The sequence below is a fragment of the Dreissena polymorpha genome, chromosome 4 (assembly GCF_020536995.1).
Source record: "Dreissena polymorpha isolate Duluth1 chromosome 4, UMN_Dpol_1.0, whole genome shotgun sequence".
Taxonomy (NCBI): domain Eukaryota; kingdom Metazoa; phylum Mollusca; class Bivalvia; order Myida; family Dreissenidae; genus Dreissena; species Dreissena polymorpha.
In genome coordinates this window covers 120,195,078-120,219,802 of record NC_068358.1, presented here as the reverse complement: position 1 = coordinate 120,219,802, position 24,725 = coordinate 120,195,078, and the positions used below count along the sequence as shown (strand labels likewise).

At 33.5% G+C, this 24,725-nt stretch overlaps 1 protein-coding gene and 1 non-coding gene across 2 annotated transcripts in view; both read left to right on the top strand.

Annotated features, from left to right (window-relative positions):
- The first annotated feature begins 355 nt into the window (after nt 1–355).
- LOC127878740 (uncharacterized) overlaps nt 356–24,725 on the top strand; it is a 158,854-nt gene continuing 134,484 nt past the window's right edge. Inside the window, exons 1-2 of the mRNA XM_052425270.1 lie at nt 356–526; nt 9,435–9,948. Coding sequence (XP_052281230.1) covers nt 480–526; nt 9,435–9,948 — 561 coding nt within the window. The 5' untranslated portion in view covers nt 356–479. The remainder of the gene's footprint in view (nt 527–9,434; nt 9,949–24,725) is intronic.
- Trnas-aga (transfer RNA serine (anticodon AGA)) lies at nt 20,335–20,416 on the top strand. The gene has a single exon. It is a non-coding gene; the product is annotated as a tRNA-Ser (tRNA).

Below are 24,725 nucleotides of genomic sequence, written 5' to 3'. Positions count from 1 at the left end.
CGATATTTGAAAAATAAAATATCGTGCGTCGCCGCGACTGTCGCGCAAAATATCGTGTATCGCTTCGTGTGTCTAGTGTCGCGAATGTAAACAAATATATCGTGCGTCGTAGCGACTGTCAAGAAAAATATCAAGTATCGCTTCGTGTGTCTAGTGTCGCCCTTGATGAAAAAAGTGCGAGATTATAGATGGCACTATCCGGATTCCGTAGGATATCGCTAGCGGCGACTTTGCAACTATGGAAATTACGTTACATATTTAGTTAGTACGCTGAGCGTTTCACAAGGAACAGAAATGGGCACTGGCATGGCATTCCATAATAACGATGAAATGACGTTCGGTACGTCTATTCAATTTCTCTAGCAACGGCGTAATTACAAGAATACTTTTATCATTTAATGCATTAGTAATAGGCATTTAAGAGTGAAACAACGAATTGTCCATTTTAATCAAGTTCGATACGATAAACACATTCCAATATGTCGGGTAGAATGAAAGGCGTTCGTTCGCGAAGTTCTTCAAGGGCGTAAGTAACTTATATTTTTTTGGTGAGAAATCATAGCCAGGAGTGATTTTTTCCTAGTATAAAATAAATTTCATGTTATAGGGCGCGTGCTTCCGCAATATTGATATTTTGAAGAGTATATGTTATCACATCCGCGCACATCAAAGTTGTAAGTGGTATACTGCTCCCTGTCTCTCTATGCACCTGTCTGTTCATATTCGTTTTTTATGTCAGGAGTATTACAAGGGGGAGGGGCATGTGTGTATGGGAGCTTACGGGATTTAAGTAAGGTTAATTGGAACTTACCTCCAAGATGGCATCGTTTTTGCGTTTTTCATGAAGGAGCAGCGGATATTTTCACTCAGTTAGCCAAGTTATAAATGTCTAATGTCGGAAGCCTTCCGAATTAAACAGGGAATCAGGCAGGGAAGCAAAACATCACCGATCCTGTATCTGACTTTTATCAACGACCTTATTAAATAACTGACGGAGAGTGGGTACGGTCTATGTATGTTTTATATGAACATTTGTGCACCGACCGTTGCGGATGATATGATTCTAATATCATTATCCCGCCATGGGCTACAGTGCGTGATATCCATTTGTGACAAGTACTCAAAGCAGTCGCGGTTCCAGTACAACTCCGACAAGTGTGGCGCTATCGCCATTAATGACAGTTTAAAGTCTTGTCGTAAAAGAAGATGGTATATGGGAAAACAACAACTAAATAAAGTGAAGACGTACATCCACCTAGGTCTTATATGCGACGAGACACTTTCTACAATCAAATCAATGAACGACGCTAGCAACAAACTGCGAGGAACGTTCCTAAACATACTAAATAGTTGGTTACATCCAAGGAGGTATACACTAACTTACACTTAAAACGTTATACTAAGCAGTGGTTATACCTAAAACACTTTACGGATGTAAACTTTGGAATAGATACACGCAAATGGACATTAAAAGACTTGAGGTAGCACACAGGTTTTGCGTACAGACATACAGTCCTTGAAATTGTCTACCAGCACTGACGTTTCATTCTCATTGTTAGATATTGAATCGCTCGAAACGTGTGTTGACGCAAGAAAATGTTTTTATACAGTTATGCAGACTACCTTGCAGACACTTGGCCAAGCATGTGTTCCTGAATAGACTGACGCGATTTCTTAACAATTATTTTCAATTCCAAGGTTTTATCCAAGATATATTGAGGTTACTTCATAAGTAAAATCTAAATGAATATATAAATGTGTACCAATATATCTTGGGCAGTGGGACCTTTGTGTCAAAAAGGCAATGGAAGACCATTCTTCGGAGACACGTGACAAATCCATCCAGAGAAGCCATGTATTCGGAAATACGCACTCAACTTGAGGAAACAGTAATACTGAACATTTACCATCCTCTACATTATCCATTATATGTAACTTTTGACGATTTAAAAACCTGAAAATTATAAACCGTTGTAACGCGAAACGATTGAATAATTTAGAGAGTTCTGTTGTTTTCATTATAATTTTGTGACACTACGGGGATTGCTTATATAAAGTATAAAATACATCATCCGTTGTCTTAGGAGGAATAGCCGAGTGGTCTAAGGCTTAGACTTTTACTCCAGGGGTTAGTGGGTCGAGCCCAGTTGAGGGTTACTTTTTCTATTTCTTTTATTTTATTCTTGATTTTTACTGGAGCTTTTTAGATCCAATGTTTACATTTATCAATAAAAAGCATTTAATGACAAACATCAATATCTGCCAAAATCTGTGAAAAGCCACCTCATATATTGCACTACATAACATGCTATAAAATTATACTATTGAAGTACCCAAATAAACTTTATTAAAGATGGGTAGGTATTTTATATCAAGCTCTTTAACATATGAAAGATCTGTCATTTTGAAGTCAGGTCCCAAAATGTGCTTAAAAAGAAGTCAGTTAAAAAGAGGGGATTAAACCAATTAGGCAAATAATAAGTTATCACAGATGAAACGGTTTCGGGAAAATGAAATAATCGTGATTTTAGTTATATTTTAAGGTACACGTGCGTCTTTACTGTGTATTATAAGAGAACATGATATTATATGTACATCCAATTTCTAGAACGTCACGTAAGTAGACAACAGATTTGTGGACGGATGTCCTATAATAACCTTTTTTGCCCGATGTCTACGATCTTGAAACAAAAAAACGAGGAAAGCAAAAACACCGTAGAGCCGAAAGGGCGTTTTCATTTAAAATAAGTAAAACAATACAAAGTGGCTAACCGGAAGAAAATGCCCACTTCTCCTTCACGAAAAACAGAAAACGACGCCATCTTGGAAGTAAGTTCCAACTTACCTCACTTAAAACCGGTAAGCTTCCGTATGCGCATGGTCCAACTGATAACTTTTGAATATTTGCGGATACCATTTTTAAATGATTAGGGGCGTATCGATGGGCACATTATGAATATAATATTTTCAAAAATAATATTATCTTCTCGAACAGATTTACTAAATGGTAACTTAACATTTTGTTATATAAAGGCTAAGCTATGAATTGATTGTTTATTGCAAGAAAAAGTTGACCTAGGGGTAATCACGTAAAGTTTTAAAAAAATCAAGTTGGCGAAGTCCTTGCCGAAACAGGTATTTTTCTTCGTTTTATATCCTATTATTATTTTTAATTTTTAAATGCCGCTCAGTTTCAATCCATATCACTAAGAAAGGGATTATCGTTTATTTCGAATTAATAATAGCTTTATATCTTGACGTGACCCGTTACGAATTTTCTTAGCGGGAGCTGTTATTGTGTGATCCTGCTAAACAATTTCGTAACAAGTAAAGTCGAGACTCGAAAATGCACGCTTATCGCTTCTTGTTTATATAGTTGGACAGTAAGCGGCATTAAAAAATAAGTGAAACTAATAAAGAGTATAAATCGGCGATGAATTCCTGTCGCGGCATGGGCGTCGCAATTTTGATCATCACGCGCTTACCCACCTCCTGTCTTTGCGTGCATTAAAGGGATCTTTTCACGCTTTGGTAAATTGACAAAATTGAAAAAAGTTGTTTCAGATCCGCAAATTTTCGTTTTAGTTTTGATATTTGTGAGGAAACAGTAATACTGAACATTTACCATGCTCTAATATAGCCATTATATGCATCTTTTGACGATTTTAAAACCTAAAAATTATAAAGCGTTGCAACGCGAAACGATTGAATAATTTGGAGAGTTCTGTTTTTGTCGTTAAATTTTGTGAAACTACGAAGATTGCTTATATAAGGTATAAAATACGTCAAGAATGTGTACTCGGCGGAATAGCTCAGTAGGCTAAAGCGTTTTTACTTCAGGACTCTGGCAGGACTCCAGGGGTCACTGGTTCGAAACCTGCTCCGGGCAATGTTCTTTTCCTTTTTTAAATTTTATTCTTGATTTTTTACTGGTGCTTTTACGATCCAATGTTTACATTTATCAATATAAAGCATTTAATGAGTATGTTAAAAAATGCCAAAATCTGTGAAAAGGCCCCTTTAAAATCGTTGTGAATGATAATATAAATACCATTTAAATGTAATCGTTACTAAATAACAAACATGCGATAAGAGGACATGAACATTGTTTTAGAACGGAAATATCGTTGATATGCCCTTATAATAAATGGCTAGACCTTTGTCAGGCGGAATGCAGTGCTAAAAATCCTTCTTAATTTACTTAAAATATGACATACGTCAAATGTTCATACGTCCGACACGGTTGTAAGGCGTGATTCAGTGCTAAATCATATATATCTCTATATCCATTATATTCCTTTAATTCTTTTGTAGATTCTCCTCTTATGGCTATACATGTCCGGATTATAAATAATACACGCTTTTAGGTATGACGATTGTCAATAAGGATGCATTCAACCTCGTGTCATAATCAACAACTTTATTTTTCGTTGGTCCGTTTTTCTATTGTTGAACCTTTTCTTGAGCATCAAACATTGAATTCGTACGTTATACGTTATCTATTATCATACATATGCATTTGTTATGAGAAGAATGTTTAAGAGCAGTGCATTACTTTTATAACTGAGGTTTCACTAATCTTTTAGAAGAAAAACAACAACAACATGCTAAAACATTAATTGCCATCTTTTTGGCTTTACGGTAAGACTCTTGTAAAGAAATTTTTCACACGTTTTGGCATGTTTTAAGACTTGTAATTAAATGCTTTGCATTTATAAATGTAAACAATTAAACAAAAAAGATCCAGTATAAAACAAGAATAAAAATAAAGAAAGGAAGTAGTTACCACACCTAGGCTCGAACCACTGACCCGTGGAGTGAAAGTCTAGCGCAGAAACCACTCATCGATCGGTGCTCTTATATTTAATTGTGTTTGTTTTAAAAACTTTTTATAAGCAATCCAGGAAGTGTCACAAAATAGAACGATATCAACAGAACTTTCCAAATTATTCAATCGTTTCGCGTATGTAATGATTTATAATTTTCAGGTTTTTAAATCATCAAACGATGCATATTATGTATATTTTCAGCATGAAAACGATTCAGTATTATTGTTTCCTCGCAAATAACAAATCTACAACAAAAATTTGCAAATCTGAAACATATTTATTCAATTTTGTCAATTTACCAAACCGTGAACGGGTCCCTTGAAGGTATGTTGCTTCAAATAACAAAACATAACCCATACACTATATACGCTTATGCAAGACAACAAAAGGCGCACGTGGCAGGGTGGATACAAGTATCATATGAATGTTGCTATTCGAAAACAGTTTTTCTGACTTTCCTTATTTAGGCAATATTCGAGGAGAGACATACGCGTGACTGTTTAACAGGATTCTATGTGATGTTATATTTAGAGCTTTAGCTTTTCTGATGCGTTCCATGAAGCAAAAACTGACCTCGAAATTATACCCAACAAATAAGTGTGATGGCCGTAAAGTCGCTGCGACCGGAAGGCATCGGAGAAGCTTAATAGTTTATGCAGTCAAACTAACATTTCAAATAAATATTATACAACATTTTTGTTTCAAGTGTTCTAGTGACTATTCTGTAGTAATAATGTTTCAATGCGAAAACTCGACAATGCAAGATTGCGGCTATAGTTACCGTGTAACTATATTTAATTTATATAGTTAAACGCGCTGGCACTGTTCATTTATATACTGGGCTTTTATATTGCTTTGAAGTCCGAATGGCATATTGCTCCATCGAAAAATTTGCAAAAAAAATACGGTTTGGTACCATATAAATGAAGCACGCATTGTACGGTTGAACGAGGTACAGAAAACCGTATGGCGAGCAGATGGGGACTAGCAACGTTTGTTGATGTTGATTTTTTATTGCTGCTGCTGGTTGGTTGACTGTCTGTTGTCCCTCGATGTTCTAGCATCTTTTTTACTACCCGTGCTTGAGGGAGACAGCACGATTTTGCGCGGACGCCAAGCCACGGTTTCATTAAATCCGATCTTGTAAAGTATACCCATTAATAGATGGAGATAACAGTTTTTTTAGCTCGACTATTATATATGAAATATATATAGTGGAGCTATCCTACTCAACCCGGCGTCGGCGTGACCGTCTGCGTTACCGTAAGCGTGCAAATGTTAAATTGTGCGTACTACTCCAATTATTTTCATTGTCCCTTGACATATTGCTTTTATATTTTGCATTCTTGTTTACCAACATGACCCCAACCTATTAAAGGGATCTTTTCACGGTTTGGTAAATTGACAAAATTGAAAAAAGTTGTTTCAGATTCGCAAATTTTCGTTTAAGTTATGATATTTGTGAGGAAACAGTAAAACTGAACATTTACCATAGTCCAATATAGCCATTATATGTATCTTTTGACGATTTGAAAACCTAAAATGTATAAAGCGTTTCAACGCGAAACGATTCAATAATTTGGAGAGTTCTGTTGTTGTCGTTTAAATTTACGAAACTACGAAGATTACTTATATAAGGTATAAAATACTGAAACTGTGTATACCCGGCGGAATAGCCGAGAGGGCTATTGCGTTTTAACTTCAGACTTACTCCAGGACTCCGGGGGTCACTGGTTCGAGTCCTGGTACCGGCTCCTTTTTTTCCTTTTTTTAAATTTTATTCTTGATTTTTTACTGGAGCTTTTAAGATCCAATATTTACATTTATCAATATAAAGCATTTAATGACAAACTTCAAAATATGCCAAAATCTGTGAAAAGGCCCCTTTAACAAGAGCAGACAACTCTATCAAGCATTTTGTCATAATTATGGCCCCTTTTCCACTTAGAATATGCAGCAAATATTAAAGTTTTCGTACAACCCCATTTATTTTCATTGTCCCTTGACATATTGCTTTTATATTTTGCATTCTTGTTTACCAACATCACACCAACCTATAAAAAAGAGCAGACAACTCTATCAAGCATTTTGTCATAATTATTGCCCCTTTTATACTTAGAATATGCATATTATTGATAAATCTATGTTAAAGATTGCGTACTACCCCACACAGTTCCTATATCCTTTGACATATTGCTTTTATATGTTGCAACTTATTTACCAACATAACGCCAACCTTTAAACAAGAGCAGACCACTATATCAAGCATTTTGACATTTTTTTTAAACATCATCTTATAAATTACCATACCCCACATTATACCCCCTCTCACCCCTACCCCCCCCCCCCCCCAAAAAAAAAATAAATAAATAAATAAATAAATGTTTTTTTTTCCTTTTTTTATTTTTGAAAGATCGTCTAATAAATTATTGAATAGGAACAATTTCCCCGTCATGGCTTACGTACGTTATACTGTCAAGCACTCGAACAGTCGAGCGCGCTGTCCTCTGACAGCTCTTGTTTATTAGATTACTAACTGTTTCTCTCAATCAGTTGCTTAAAGACATTCTTTCCATTCGGTCATAATTTTATAGTTTAATAAATTAAAAAAGAACTGATTCTAATGTATTGACAAGTTCAGTTAGAATTACATTTTTAAGCACGTATTTCATATATCACTATGTAATATCGTTTTGATTTTAACAGCAAGTATATAACTAAATATATTAAACAGTTATATTTAGGCAGTATTCTTCCAGCAGTCAAGCAATACAATCTTGATCGGGCTTTCGATTTTAATCTAAACAGTCTTTAGTATAGAGTATAATTATATTTTTATAGCCTACGACATATCTACCGCAATGATTTAAACCTAAAAATATGGAACGCCTTCACTGTCTTATAATACTAAAACTTGTGATATTACGTCAATCTGACTGTGTATGAATGCCTGTAACCATTATTTATTTGCATAATCACAATATATAAATACATAATTTGAATATATACAGATAAAGCATTATTGTATAAAGACATAATTTCTTATATATAGATAAAATGTAAAAATATACAGATACGAATGTATTATACACAGATAATCTTCCATTGTATAAAGGCATTACTGCTTTATATGAAGGCAAAATATCTTTATATGAACATAAATCGTTATTTAATAATGATAACGAATATTTTCTCATTATATATAGGCATAACTTGTTTATATAAAGGCAAAATACCTTTATATAAACATGAATCGTAATTATATAAACCCATATCGTCTTTATATGCAGATAAAATTTGAAAAATACGTTAAAAATCTTAAATTAATTTATGTAAATATGTTATTTCAACACGTAAAGATAAATTTATAGTACAGAAAGATTTTAATGTTTTGTATGTGCATAAATAGTTGTTTTATTAAGATAATTACGTTATTACATAAATCCATACAAAGTTAAGATGCTTATGGACATCGAAATAAATTACATTAATACCTAATTTCGTAAGCAATATATATAATCTAAATGATTTAAAGATAACATTAAAAATATACGAAGCTTTTATTACACACGGGAGATTTTTTTTTTGCATTATTTCACAACAATGGATATGGATTTGATACTTGAGCGAATTGGAGTGGAAGAAGGAGTGATACGGCGCTTCAGACAAGAGAAGATAACACCGGACATCATATCACTTATGTCACTGTACAACTTTAATTGCTTGGGTGTAAATGACAAAACAACTATCATGAAATTTCGTGTTGAATGTGTTTGTTAACGGAGTAATCCGTGGTAGCATAATACTAACTTATGTTCATATAAAGATCTTTTGCCTTCATATAAAGAAGTAATGCCTTTATATAATGGAAGATAATATATCTATATATAAGAGAATTATATCTTTATATATTAATGCTTTACCTGTATATATTGAAATTATGTATTTATATATTGTGATTATGAATATATATAATGGTTACAGGCATTCATATAAAGATCTTTAGCCTTCATATAAAGAAGTAATGCCTTTATATAATGGAAGATTATATATCTATATATAAGAAAATTATATCTTTATATATTAATGCTTTATAAGTATATATTCAAAATATGTATTTACATATTGTTATTATGCATATACATAATGGTTTCAGGCATTCATATAAAGATCTTTTGCCTTCATATAAAGAAGTAATGCCTTTATATAATGGAATATTATCTGTATATAATACATTCGTATCTGTATATGTTTACATTTTATCTATATATAAGAAAATTATATCTTTATATATTGATGCTTTATAAGTATATATTTGAATAATGTATTTATATATTGTGATTATCATATGTATAATGGTTACAGGCATTCATGCACAGTCAGATTGACGTAATATCACAAGTATTAGTATAATAAGACAGTCAAGGCGTTCCATATAAAAACAGTAACGTTACACCGGTATATAAAACTGCAATAAACCTTTCAGATTAAATGATTTATCGAACAACTGTTGATAATAGGCTTATGCCACTACCAGGCCGCAATTACACAGTAGCGTCCCATGATACGGTATTGATCGATCAGTTGTATTTGACAATTTCACAGGTTCCAAATCGAGGCTCAACGAATACCTCAGTCGACACGACTTACCATACAGAACTTTGTGAATTTCGAGGAGTTAAAACAGAAGTATATAAGTGAGGCAGAACGGGTGCTATTGGACGCCCTGATCACCATGCCGCAAGGAAGGATCCAGTCAGCAACGAAAAAGAAAGGGAAACCCCACGTAAGACCGAGTTCGGCCGCTGCCAATTTACAGTCCCATCCGTCGTATACATCGGGACTCTTTGATAATGTCAGCATCAGACCGGCTACAGCAGCGGCCGCGGGACGACGGGCCGAGCCGGCACCACTTGCTCAGCGGCCGGCGACACAGGCTGCCGGTGGCCGACGGCCATGGAGGACAACGAAAGAGGCGACGGTTGTTGAACCAAAGGATATGCATAAACAACCGCGTCGATTAACGATAGGCGCAGTTGATGGAATAGCTTCGGATGCTAAGAAAATAAACCGTCCATCGCACGCTCTTGGAAATCAAGGACAACTACTGAAAAGCAAGGTGAGTTTTAATGAGTTTATTCAGTACGTGGGTTTGTTTACATTTTGTTTGATTGACAGATGCACGCTTTTCGTTGCCATAATAACGCAATTTTAGCGTAATCTTCGAATTTGGACTTTATTATCAGGATATAATTTTAGGCTGCTTTTTGTATCGCCTTAAATTTAACATTGGTATTGATATAGACAATAATATAAATCTAAATTGACGTTAAGTAAGTTATTACATTTCAGAATATTCGTACATTTGATTGGGGATTCCAATATGGCGTATTTGCTGTTGTAGCAACTATTGAATTATACTTCCGGTACTAATTGAATTGACAATAACTTCATTTAGAACTGTGACATGGTGCAACTCACTTTGTCTTGAACGTTATTTAATACACTAAATAGATAATTAATACAAACTTCGGAATCTCGCTTGTGTATAACTTAAAATTTTGATATTTTCAGTTTATCACATATTTTCGCGACTTCATATATGTCTTTATTGTAATGATTGCATTAAGTGGTTATGTTTGCCTATTTTTGTCTTATTTTAAGTCGGACAGAGGATTAAAAACATCATAAGAACAAGATCTTAAATAACTAACGTTTGCATCTTTACACATTTTCCATGATAATGACAATAATTATATAATAGAGTTCAATGTCAACAAATCTCATAATTTTGCAGTTTGGTGTAAATTTCAGAGATCTAGATAATTTGTGTAAACACGTAAATATATACAATTAATCTAGTAAACAATGATTTTAATAAAGCAAAATATGAAATTGAAATATGTTATCAAAATTTAAATATTTGTATAACTTAATGTAATTAATAAGTATGTGTAAAAATTATAAATGTAGAAAAACACAAACTAATTTTGAATTACTAAATCATATAAATAGTCAGTACAGCTAATGAAGACATTTCATATAAGTCATGACGCAAGGGTTTAGTGAACATTCAAACCTTGGGAAGGTGAACGTTTATGATGCTGAAAAGTACAATCAAATAAACAAGGACGTTATGATTTGATTTTTCTATTTAATTTGACTTACTGGTATTGCATATAAGCTCAATCCAAATAGTGAATTAATCGATTTTAACTACAATTATAAGGACAACATAAAAAAATAACAGCAATAAAACAAAATGCTGATAATAAAACAACGCAAGCACACACATTTTCACACTAGCCAAATATGTGTGTTGTAACGTGTTCATGACAACATATTATTGGCAATATTCTCCATGCCTATGTCATCCAATTAATCTCTGTTAATGTGGGACGTCATGAGGCATGTAAGTTGCCACTCTGTAATTGAGTTGTCAGATACAGCTGTGATGCTGCTACTATCTCCTTTATTAGGTTGGGCAATATTCATCGGACGTTTCGGCACTGTCCCACAACGTCCTCCTATGGTGTGCCGATCGGAAGTGATCAATTTCCGGACAGGAGATAGTAAGCCTCAGCTACACTTCCTCATCTGCCAGGTCTTGGTGGCCAGTCGCTAGTCAACTGCCCTGTGTCCCCCTATCCACTTCTCCTCTCTATTTATCCATAGCCACAAGGAAGCAGACTCCGTTGCACGTGCAACAACCGATATGGCCCATTTACATGTCCTGTAACCCCCAGTCTGCTGAAAGTGCGCCACAGTGATTGTGCTGGGAAACCTCTGCAGCCCACCTCCACTGGAAAACACCATGCCTTCCAGCCTTTCTCTGTGCAGGTATCTGTGAGAGCCTGGTACTTTTCGCGCTTCCGTTCGAAGCTCTCCTCAATCCACTCCTCCCATGGTACTGTGAGCTCCACCATCACAACCTTTTTTGATGCAGCTGACCACAGTACTTTGTCAGGTCTCTGGTTTGTCATGGTGATCTCCTGTGGAAACTTGATCTGTTTCTTCAAGTCTGCTTCCATTCTCCAATCTGTTGCCGTTCCAAGAATCCCACATGCACGTTTGGCCTATGCCCCTTCTTCTCCGGCTCTGACAAAGGAAATGAATGAGGGGATATTCTAGAATACTGCTTGAGTAGTCTTAGGGCACCGAGTGATATCCAGTAAACTTGAATGACCACTAACCTGGGTCCAAATGGCAATCTGTGACGGCCAGTCAACAAGTCCTTTATGAAGATCATAATTTTGCAAATGTAAAAAACTGAAGAGATAATTGTTTTAAATGTTTCAATTGAAATCAGTGAGTAAAATAAGAAATGCTCTGAAAAGTTTTTCTTTGATATATAATAATATGATTTTAGGAGATAGTCCTTATGTATGTGCCACAACATATTTGTAAGTAGGGTATGCTAATTAATTAAGGTACTTCATACAATCAGATTTCAGAGGGGGTAATCATGTGATAGTCAATATGGCCGGGTCCATGCAGAGAAAGGTATTTTTTGGCGTTGTATAACTGATATTACCTCCGTTTAATTTGTAAATGCTTCTCTTTCCAGCCATATCAGTAAGAAAGTGATTAGCGTTTATTTGGTATAAAAATTCGCTTTGAGTCTGGACTTTACTTGCAAATTTCCTTAGTGGAGCTGTAATAAGGCCATCCCAATTTATATGAAATTTGTTAGCAAGTAAAGTAAAGATATTGAGCAAACATTTAAATGAAATAAACGCTAGTAACTTTCTTGCTAAAATTGCTTAAAAGTGAGCAGCATTTAAAAAATTGATACAAGTAATAAAGGGTATAAAAAGGCAAAAAGTGCATGTCTCTGCATAGACATCGCTATCTTGACTATCTGGTGACTACCCCCTCTGGATTTAGGGAACAAAAAAAACAAAGATCATGGTAAGATGTTATGGACAAATAAAATTGTTAGCAAGCCAAAAATAAACAACTTTTTTATGTGACAAAATCATTCAAAAGTATAAAACAAATAAGATATTTATTAAATTGATCATAAACTGAACTGTCATTTTATTTATTTGCAAAATATAGAGATTATCAGGAATAGGCAATATAGTTACAAGGTTGTTCATGTAACCCGGGCATGTAACACAGAACGCATTTGAAATAGTTTATTACCATGTGAAGCCTTCAATCTTTTTATGATGTCATTTGTATTCCTCCACAGACAGGTATATAGTTTCTGCAACATCTGTCTGTCACTTTGTAAATTCTTTTGGTTTCCACTCTCAAATTTAACCTGTTTTCATCACCAAACTTTCTTCAAATGTTCAGCAAGATGAAATTGAGGCCAGCTTTTAAAACCAGCCAAATCTATGCAGGAACTTTCAAGTTATGGGCCTTTAATTTATGTTTTCCGGTGATTTGTAGTGAAATATCAGTGAATTAAAACAGATAATTCATTGTTTCAAACAGTGAATATTAATATCGATATTTTTCACTGTTAAACTGTGATATGAGTCACCTTTTTCATGATGTAACAAAGTCATTATTTCTACAAAAGTACAAAAATAATCATTTGTAAGCATAAAATAAAAAGACAATTTATTTGATTTTGTGGAATATCAATTTTAATTCACTTGTGATCAAAGAAAATATATATCTTTTATGATCACTTGTTAGTTAAAATCAATATTCCACCAAATCCAACAAATATCCTCTATGGTAGGGGCCTTGTCTCAAAAACATTGTAACATTGTACATTCCATATTTCACTCCTTATTTTCCACAATATATACTTTTGTCAAATATGTATATGCACATAAAATTAAAGATGTGATTTGGTTCTTACATACATGTACTATTCGGTGATACTTTTTGTATATTTTACCTTTAATCTATCAAAAGGGTATGTAATAAATGGACTATTACATGATCTATTAACACTCAAACCTAACAGTTCTATTGAAATCAACCTCCAGCCATTTAAATTCAATTTGTGATACATCTCTTTAGAACGTCACATCTAATATATATTGTGGGATGATGGAATGTTGCAGAAAAACAGCATTTGTGTATTTTTTGTTAAATAATTTTCGTTTCGAAAAGAAAATATTTCTCAGACGTTGATTGGCTTTTAACCTTGCTAAAAAACAATGACGCTTTCAATAAATGTACAGTAAATTTGTTATAACTAATCAATTTCAGCATTCACACATTTGAATCTACAAAGTACTGTAAAGTTTTAAGTCTTTTTAATAAAATTATTGTCTTTTTTTATCTTGAAGTTCGCTTTTTGCCTTCCTTAGAACCCACCAGTTTCTTCAAATTGAGAATTTGGCATTATTTGTATATGTTTTAAAGGTTTCTGCTTTGTGTCGAGTCTAAAATATAGGAAGTACACTGTGCTACAATTTTAGTGCATACAAAATCTAACTCTTTAAGTAAATGATACCTTTGTTATAGTAGTTAATAATAATTTGTAGTTAGGGTTTCTTCTCCAGTGTTAAATGTAGATTTTTGTAACGTTAAAACCACTTTATTTACCAGTGAACTCATTTACCTTAGCGTCCGGAGTACCAACACCATACGGATATGGTAACATTAATTACAGCAGCATTCCCTTGATTCTGTGTAATGGATGGTAAATTGAGTCTTCCACTTCTTTGGTGAATCATCAAATCTCAGTAGGGTATTTGTGAAGAGTCAAGTTGATGAACTATAAAATTATCCTATTATTCAGTATGTGTTGAATATTTAATGATAACTGTTCCCAAAGGATAGTGAAAGCAACTTTACGACTTGGTTCCATATAAATAATTAATATTACAGCCCATCAAAGCATAACTTTATCTTCTGTTCCTGACTAGAGTCTTTGTTTGTTTGGCAACAGTTGTAATAACATCACTTTTCTTCAAGTCTATTCAGCAAATGTGAATAATGGACACAAAATTTAACATTCATCATAAGAAACTGAAAAAAAAGAACAAAAAAATGCTTGTACTGGCATCCGATCAAAAACAGAAAATTAAGGAAATTAAAATTCTTGAGCCAGTTCCAACACTTCAGTTAAGTGTGAGGTTTAGGGAGCTACTGACCCCTCTTTTGTTTCCTATCAGACGAGGAAGTAAGGATTTGGAAGTGGATGGTTTTGGCGATAGGTCCACATGCAAGAAAGGATGGGTAGGACTAATATTGTGCTTTTGTTGTGCTCACTTGAAATTGTTGGACTTTGTCTCATTTTAACATTAACTCCATATTAAGGTATTTTATATTGTTATAATGTGTGGATGCATATAACAGCAATTTATCATAAGCATTAAAAATCCCCCAAAACACAAAAGAACATTTTACAATATTTTATAAGGATGTAAATTTGATTTATAGAAACCTCTGGATGTCCTTTCTTGCAAGCATAGTGCTGTTTCATTGGTGTTTTTTTTTGGCAATAAAGCTCTTCCTAAAATTTATATAAAACACTGTCCAAATAATTGCTGTATTGCTGTGTAAAAAAAAAATCTAATTTATATATTGGTAATTATTTTGATGTTTGGTTGTGGAAAATATATCCTGTGTTGGCTGTAAAATCTACCAATCATCGAATGAAAGATGCCACAAAAAAAACAGACAGTTGAGTATGTAAACCCTTTAATTATTTTGATTTTTACATTGACCTTATGTTACACTATCCCTAAAAGTTCGAATTGCTGGTCAATTCAAAATGACGCGTTTTGACTAAAATCAATACCACTAGCTACAAAGCTTTGATACTTGTTTGGATGATGTCTGAAATTGATCATTTTCAACACATTTTGATACTGACACACTTTTGTACTAAGACAAATTCGATTGATCTGAGCTTTGATACTTGCATTGTTGTTATGTATGAACACAACCAAATAACCCGACCTCATTTTCAAACCTTGACACTTACCTACTTTTTGGACTTGATTAATTCAAAATATTAAAATACTTGATAAATGAATCTATACCAATAATGCTTCAAACACGGCTTATGCGTTTATTTGTCTTCAATACCGTAATTACTCTATGTTTTCGGACACTTAAAAATAATAAAGAAAATTCGTGTCCAAAAACTTAGATACAAAAAATATTCACAAAACACAGGTGTACAAAAAATATTCACAAAACACAGGTGTCCAAAAACTTAAGAGTCGAACATTGAAGTGTCCGAAAATAGCGTCAGTTGTATCAACGACTTCCAGTAATAGCATGCGCTTGTAAAATACCATGCAGTATAGTATAAATTACAGTAATATATGTTTGCACTGCATTTTAAATAATTTTAAATGATTTATTTATTTGACAGAAAGGTACTACAAGTTTGTACTTTGACAAACAAATTCAAAGATGAGCATGTGATGTACAGATACTCGCTAATATGAACCTGTAATGAACGCAATAAAAAAGCAAACTATAAATTCTTTGTTTGTTCATTTCCGATAGTTGTTGTCTAATACCTTTCATTGTTCGTAAAACTTGCGATAGGGTCAGTGCCCCAGATAATTATTTCGGAAATAGGGTTTTCACCCACTGATTTTGAAAAATAGGGTGATTTCATTCTTGGAATAGGGTGAAATGAGTTATAAGATGCATACAGTAAAACCATTGCTGCTTTACTTCTGTTGAAGCTTCACACAATTGTATTGATTCAATAAAACTGTAAACTAATATAATTAACTTTTATAAACTGATGTTTCATAACATCTTTAATCCTTGAAACTGTCAATAATTTCAACTTTAAACTTAAAAGAAATCTATAACACGAATGATTCGGCACTTATTGGCTCCTGCTTTCTTGGTTCGAAAAAGTTAGCGATCGACTGATATTTTGGCGCAACAATTGCGGACGTCTTTCTCTTAGACATTTTTATTACGCATCGTATTAGAAACTGAAAGTACAGACACTTTAGAAACACATGCACAATGAACGACGGATTAAGTCAGATTGAAAACGCATGTATGTCATCGTAAATAATTTGGTCAGCCGCTTTATTTAACTATGAAATCTAGTCCGCAGAGCGTTTGAATAGCTTTGACTGTTTTATTGCTCCGTCATCCAGGCGCTTGCTGAATAAAAGCGTCACCGCGTAATGAAAATAATCACAAAAAATACCGAAAATGAGCTAAGTATTTACGATCAAAGCTATTGTACGCATCAAATAAGACGAATGTGCGTAAAAGGCAAATCGGGTGCGTTTTCAATACGCATGATATTGTATTTCTTTGCGTTTTTAAACATTTTAATAGGGTGAAAGACGCAGATACGCAGCTTATCTGGGGCACTGGATAGGGTGCATCACACTTTGAAGCGTTTAGTACTTGTCACAGTTATTTTACTGAGAAGGGGTGGTAAGTACCATTGCGGTAGATAAATGAACTGTTAATTGGCACATCCCCTGGTAATTGTCACTAACGCTTATGCTTTCAGGCGAAACCATTGTTTAATACTGGTTTACAAGGTTATTTACCAAATAATGCAAATGTAATGGTCCATTGCCCTCAGGCATGCACCTGCCATGTTTTATTATGTTAATCTGGTTGTAAAACTCCATGATCAAAGTGTCATTAGATATCGAAAACAGGACCGAAATTTTGTAAAATAGCGCTGTAAAATATAGTTTCCGTAAACTTAGAGACATTAATTATGGACGAAAACTCGTCTATCCGAAAATTAAGAGTCACGAAACATAAAAATTTTTGCTAAAGAAGGGGGTGAAGAGTAATTACGGTAATCACTATTAGGAATATGTTGTTTACCCTAGCATGTGGCCATTATTTAAGAGTTTTAATGTTTATTTCGGTATAAGAGCAATTTGCCAAGTACAATTATACGACAATACAAATCTCTTAAATGAATGAAGACATTAAATTTCCAAATAATTCTTTTTAACTGCTTGCACACCAGCATTAAGTCTGTGTGTTTTATTACAAATATACCGTTTACAAAGTCATTAAATTAAACATTAGGTTTTATGGTTGATGTAATTCAAAAGTCCAATAATTTCACTGATAAATACTTTAGTGAAGTCATGTGTTTTCAGCTCAGAAAATATATTACTCCATTATTGGTATGAAAACAGCATGTTTGGATAATATACAAAGTAGCGAAGGAATAAACTATTTGATTGTTTTAGGTATTTAAGTAAATGCTTTAAACAGCGTAAAAATATTGTTCTTTATTGTTGTTAATAAAGTGTCTAGTGTTTTTTTCTTATAATACATTGTAACATTATGGTTCTAATTATTAAAATTGATATAAGAGCTTTTTTTTTGGGGGGGGGGGGCCTATCCATGTTTGAACTTTGCAGGGATTTGTTTTATATCTGAAATAAAACTTGTATGTTTTATTAAAATTTAAGTTATGTGTTGAAGACATGTATGAATAAGGAGCAATTCACATACACAGGCCTAGATATTTGTATGTACAGTGAATATGGAGGTAAAAGCAGTATTTTTCCCACATGGTGTTGGGATATCTGAAAATGAACAGAACTTCTTTATAACATCACTGAAGAGAAAACAACCGAGAAAATACTCCTCCATTGACCTTTGCAGACTTGTGAGTATTTATGTATATTTTTATTCAAAGGACCACTAAAACTGGTAAACATGCGATGTTCGTCAATTTCATGGTGTATGAAAAGAAATGTTCCTGCATATTGTTTAAAAGACAGATATACACACTCAACAATTTTTTTAATTGGTCACTTTTAATTATTAGCTCCACTGGCCAGAGGCCAGCGGTGGCCAGAGGCCAGCGGTGCTTATGTCCTGTGTCCGTCGTCCATGCGTGTGTGTGTCCGTGAGTGCGTTAGCTTTTTCTTTAAACATCTTCTTCTCCTAAACTTCAAGTCCAATTCTGATAAAACTTCTCACAAATGTTCCTGGGCTGAACCTCTTTCAAATCTGTTCAAGTTATGCCCCTGGGATCAAATTTGACCCCACCCTGGGGGTCAATAAATTGAACATATGCTTATGTAAAGTCTATTTTGTGCAAACTTTAAACTTTAAAAATCTTTTTGTCCATAATCGTATGGCATAGGGCTACCAAAATTCGCATGTAGTGACATCTAATAGTCCTCTACCAAGTTTGTTTAAATTAAGCCCCTGGGATCAAGTTTGACCTTTCCCCAGGGGTCACAAAATTGAACATATGCTTATATTGGGCCTATTTTGTGCAAACTTTAAAATTCTTCTTGTCCATTACCATTGGGCCTATTTCTACCAAATTTGGTATGAATTAAAATCTTAAAGTTCTCTACCAAGAGAGTTTTTTCAAATTATGCCCCTGGGGTCAAATTTGACCCTGCCCCGGGAGTAACAAAAATGAACATTATGCTTAAATAAGGCCTATTTTGTGCAAACTTTAAAAATCTACTTGTTCATAACAGTATGGCGTAGGGCTACCAAATTTGGTATGTAGTGACATCTAATAGTCCTCTACCAAGTTTGTTCAAATTATGCCCCTGGGGTCAAATTTGACACCGCCCCGGGGGTCATAAAAATGAACATATGCTTAAATAAGGCCTATTTTGTGCAAACTTTAAAAATCTTCTTGTTCATAATTATAGAGCCTAGGGCTACTAAATTTGGTATGTAGTGACATCTAATAGTCCTCTAACAAATTTGTTCAAATTATTCCCCTGGGCTCAAATTTGACCCTGCCCCGGGGGTCACAAAACTTAACATATGCTTATATAAAGCCTCTTTAGTGCAAACTTTAAAAATCTTCCTGTCCATAACCATTGGGCCTAAGGCTACCAAATTGGTATGTAGTGACATCTTATAGTTCTTTACCAAGTTTGTTCAAATTATGCCCCTGGGGCCAAATTTATCCGTTAAAGGCTCCCATTAAAAAGTTGTTCAAGAAAATTTGATTCGTCAAAAAACATGGCCACAGGAAGTCGTTGAACTTTGCATGTTTATGGGTTTTTGCTATTTATTCATTATGGGATGAATAAACTATTTTCTTCTCAAACTAAAAGTTTATCAAAATACACTTGGAATAACTTTTTTATTTTAATTATAATATGTCAAACTAAATAAATACAACTTGTAAAACTGCATTTTATTCACAGTTGAAAAAGCACAATTTATTCCCAAGTTGATGTCTTATTCCAACTTCACATAATACAGTGTTTAAAGGACTATTTATAAATTGGCTGGGTGGGGTAGAAATCATTGTGATAAAAGGAGAAATTGTTCATCATGAGCAATTTCTCCTTTTTTAAACCGGAAGTCCTGTTTTCAAAGCAGAACATGCGTAGATTTGATCTATAGCATCTAAAAATATGTGAAATAGAAAGAACGACAATATCTTTTGGATCGAGAGATAAATGTACCTACGTTATAAGCAAAGGACCTGTGGGACACTTCCCGGGCTTTTTAGTCTGTTTTGTTAACACCGTACTAACGTTCTCCATATATAAAAATGCTCACCCTTCCAACTTTAAGGTAGCGCACCTCTAATGATTTCCCGCGATTTCTTCGAAGGTTGAAGAGCCTACTATAAGTTGCCGTAGCCTAGTGGTTAAGGCGATAGACTAGAAATCTTTTGGGATATTCCCGCGCAGGTTCGAATCCTGCCGACGACGTATACTTTTTTGCGACGCGTTTTATTTATTTTCTAACGTAATTTGATTTAATATGGCATATAAGCTATATTTATTGTTAAATATGTTGCAATTTTTATGCACATTCTTCAATTATTAAAATTAAAACAACGTTATGGCGAAATTGGGTGATTTACTGTTGAAAATACGAACCATGCATGTTGCATTTTTATTTTTATTTCAAAAAGTAAACGGTAAATCTGTCTAGTTCTTGGTATTTTTGCTGTATATAGTGTTTCTATAAAAATTAAGTTTAAAATATGACTTAAATGATACTATTTTGAATTTTATGACACTTTGTTTTTAACCGACCCAATTTTTACTTGGCTGAAATCACTTACATTTCATGGCGCTCTTCCATAGATAAAAAATTGTAAAAAATAAATGTCTGTTAAATAATACTTATTTCATCTTGTTTAAACTTTAAACACCTTTACAGCATCTGTACACACCAACTGCATGCCCATATTTGGAAATTTGAATGAATTATGGAACTTTTATATACCCCAGGGGTGAAAATAAACTGGACAAAAGCCGAGCGTGGGGGTGGTTTTGAAAAAATCGGTATATTTTTTTAAAAAGCATGGAAAGCCTACCTACAAATTTGCATGTAGTTCAGTGAAATGATGCTGATTAAGAAAATAATTAATTAAATTATATTTGGATATGTGCCCATTAGAGGTGCGCTACCTTAAGCGCCCAGTGGAATGAGGGATTGAAAGAGAAAGTCACATGCTTGAGTACATTTCAACCCATGCGCATTGCACGCTTATTTCGCATAAACAAATAGTGGAGCCATACAGGGCCAACATGGCCCTCTTGTTAAGGTTTGTCAAAAGTTCATGAAGATTTAAGTTTGTAGTAAGGATACAAATTATTGATGTTTTCCAGAGTTTACCATATAAGAATAAAAATAAATGACTTAACATCTTCATTAACGCAGAGTATATTCTCGTGACATGGATATTTGACTCAGAAATAAATTGTCAATGTTCAGTTTTAAAAAGGGTTATGCAAACTATCATATCATGCACAACAAAACATATAAGGTAATCGTTAAATAATTTTGCTGTCAGAGGTTTTTGGTTCTATTGTTAAAGAGAAATAAATGCTGTGATTTATTTAAAAAAATAAATGTGAATAATTGAGCTGCTTTTCTTACCTGATGCCTGTTTTCAACTGACTTACTGGAGCAACGTAATTTTACTTGTATTACATGGAGAGGTAATTTGGTTTGTGTAGAAGAGAGGTCATTTATACCCCCATCCCCAACGCAGCCCCCTCCAAAAAAATAAATAAAAACAAAAGTTACCGTAATATCCATTATGAAATTTCTGGAACATTGGTTACCAAATGATTTTTGTATGACTGGTCTCATTCATTACCCTGGATGATCTCAAAATGATATCTGAGGGAGTATAAAAACTGTTCAAGCTGAAAATTGATTTAACAGCTTTCGCATTATATGCACTTATTTCGTAAATTAAAGGAAGAGCTGTACAAAATATTTTTGCATTTGATTTTTGTGTGATACTCTCTAGTAATTGATTTTGTATTTTTTTATTGGATTATGTTTAACATAGCTCAGTTGTTTTGAAAAACGAAAGTACTTTTTTTTAAATCTGAACATAAAAAATTAAATATGTACATAAAATTAAAAAAAACAACACATATCAAACAGAATTTGCTTTTATGTTGATAAAATTGAACAGGTTAGTAAAGTTAAAGACATTGCACAATTCCAGTGTGAAATATAAACTTAGAGACACTGTGGTTGTCCTGTTAAGATGCATTAAATGGACTTTCTCTTCAGACACTGACATAACCCACTTGTGAAAGTTTATATGAGAATATGTGGTGAAAATCATAGAGCTGGAATGTGCTCGCAAACCCCTCATTGTGACCGTGTTGTGCATTTTGAGGATGTAGAAATTGATGTCCTAGATATTATCAATGATGCAGAGGTAAGTCTTCACTTATGTATAAGGCTAGAGTTGAATTAGAATCCTGGGCCTTATTCAATAAATTTCAATTGGTGCAAACTTAGAATTTCTTAAAACATAATGACTGTTATATGTTTCCAGTGTTATTTTGCATTTTACTGTTTAAACTAAATGACATAGATGTTTCAAATATTTTAAATATCTGTGAATTTTTTGTAGTGCATTTTCATCATAAGACTAGTAATCACGGTAGAATTTGTTTAACCTTATTTAAAGGGGCCTTTTCACATTTAGGTAAATAATGACAAAATAAAAAAATGGTTTCAGATTTGCAAATCTTTGTCTTAGTTATGATATTTGGGAGGAAAAAAAAACAGACTTAACATTTACCATGCTCTAAAATATCCAAAATATGCATCTTTTGACGATTTAAAAACCTGAAAATTATCCAGCGTTGCAATTAGCAAAACGATTGAATAAGTTGGAGAGTCAATCTCTTGTTGTCGTTTTATTTTGTGATACTACGAGGATTGCTTATATCAAGTATAAAATACGTCACTCATTGTACGAGCACAGATGGCCGAGTGGTTTAAGCGACAGACTTACTGGAGAGGTCAGTTGTTCGAGCCCACTGGATGGTTACATTTTTTCTTTCTTTACTTTTATTCTTGTTTTTTTATTGGAGCTTATATCAATATAAAGCATTTAATGACAAACTTCATTACATGCCAAAATCTGTAAAAAGGTCCCTTTAAATCACTTTTTTTCAAAACTAAAGAGTATGGGCTCTCTCAGGTACTGTCATCTAGTAATAAAATATGGCGTTTTCTCACCTATTGTGAACCTAGCCCTAGAACTCTAGATAAACATTTCCTTTAGAATCTTTATATTTACCAGAACCACAATCCAGGACAAATCTGGACCTCATGACTGTCTTCATATTTATGTACTTATGTTTCTGTTACAGCCTAGTAGTTATATATTATTTGGCTTCTTTACACATTCAAGTGTATACATTTAGCTTAAAGCGAGATAATACGATTTTGTCAAATATTTATTAATTTATATAGAATGTGTTAACAACTTATTATATATATATTTCAATATAAATTAAAGTTAAGAAGAACATGTGTCGAAAAATGCGAAATAAGCCGGATATTTATTTCTGAAATCGAAAATGTCTGTACAGTCGAATTCGCCAGCATGTATATCATGCATGTACGATGTGAATCTAAATATAGTTTAACGGTTCATTTTATATTCCTGCAACGATATATATTTATACGACACACAATAACTAACTCCCATCCTAATAAAAAGACGCATGCTTCGGTTATTGTAGGAAAATATGTATGAAATATCGTCATCACAATTGGCTCGGGGCGCTAATTTTTCTTTGCTGCATTTTATGAAATTCGCCTTCAATGTATAGTTTTTCTTGCCTATTTTGTGTTATTGTAACATATTTTATCAATATATTATATAATCTTGCTTTAAAATATCATTGTTTGTGTTTGAACTGACATTTTTGGAAAGTGAAACACAGGCACTTGAGCTCGATTGGTCATTTTCGGTTTGGGTATTTCCTAAATGTACCCCAAATTCTCTTAAGTATACTTAAATGTATCCTGGGTACGAAAAATATACTGAAACATACCCGGAAATTCTAACGCTTAATTGTTTGTTGTCGGCTTTTTTGTATCAAATTAATTACATTCATATTGTCAATATTATGTAAAATGGCCTTTATAATATCCAAACTCCTGCTCAAAAAGCATTTTGAGGAAGATTTTTTTCAAAGAGAATTTTGTTTCGTATTCTGAATCGCGTTTTACAAACATCAGGTTTTAGTCGGGGAATAAATCTCAGGTCAGTATAAATTTGCCAGGTATGTGTTAGTATATTTACCGTACCCAGGGTATATATAAGTATACTTAAGAGTACCCGCAGTACACGGGCCGACAAAGACCGATTGAGCGGCACTTGATCTACATTTAATACAATACATGTATACATGTACTGTTTATTATTTAATAATATACCTCAAACATTGTATGATGTGAAATGGGAATAGGACATCAAACTGGGAATGGACATCATTTTGGTGATTTTCTCAAACAAAACTATTCATTTCATGATCTACATATATTTTTGTAATACATTATCTATAATATAAGCTTAATAAAAAAAAATCCATGACTTTTTCATTAACAGTGATTGAATTTGTATCATTTAAAGTGTATTTTGAAACCGTGTCTATGCGGGGCATGGACAATGTTTCATTTCATGAGGATTGTTTGTTTAAATTAATAAAAAATCCAGTTTTGAAGTAAAATCAATTTAAATGA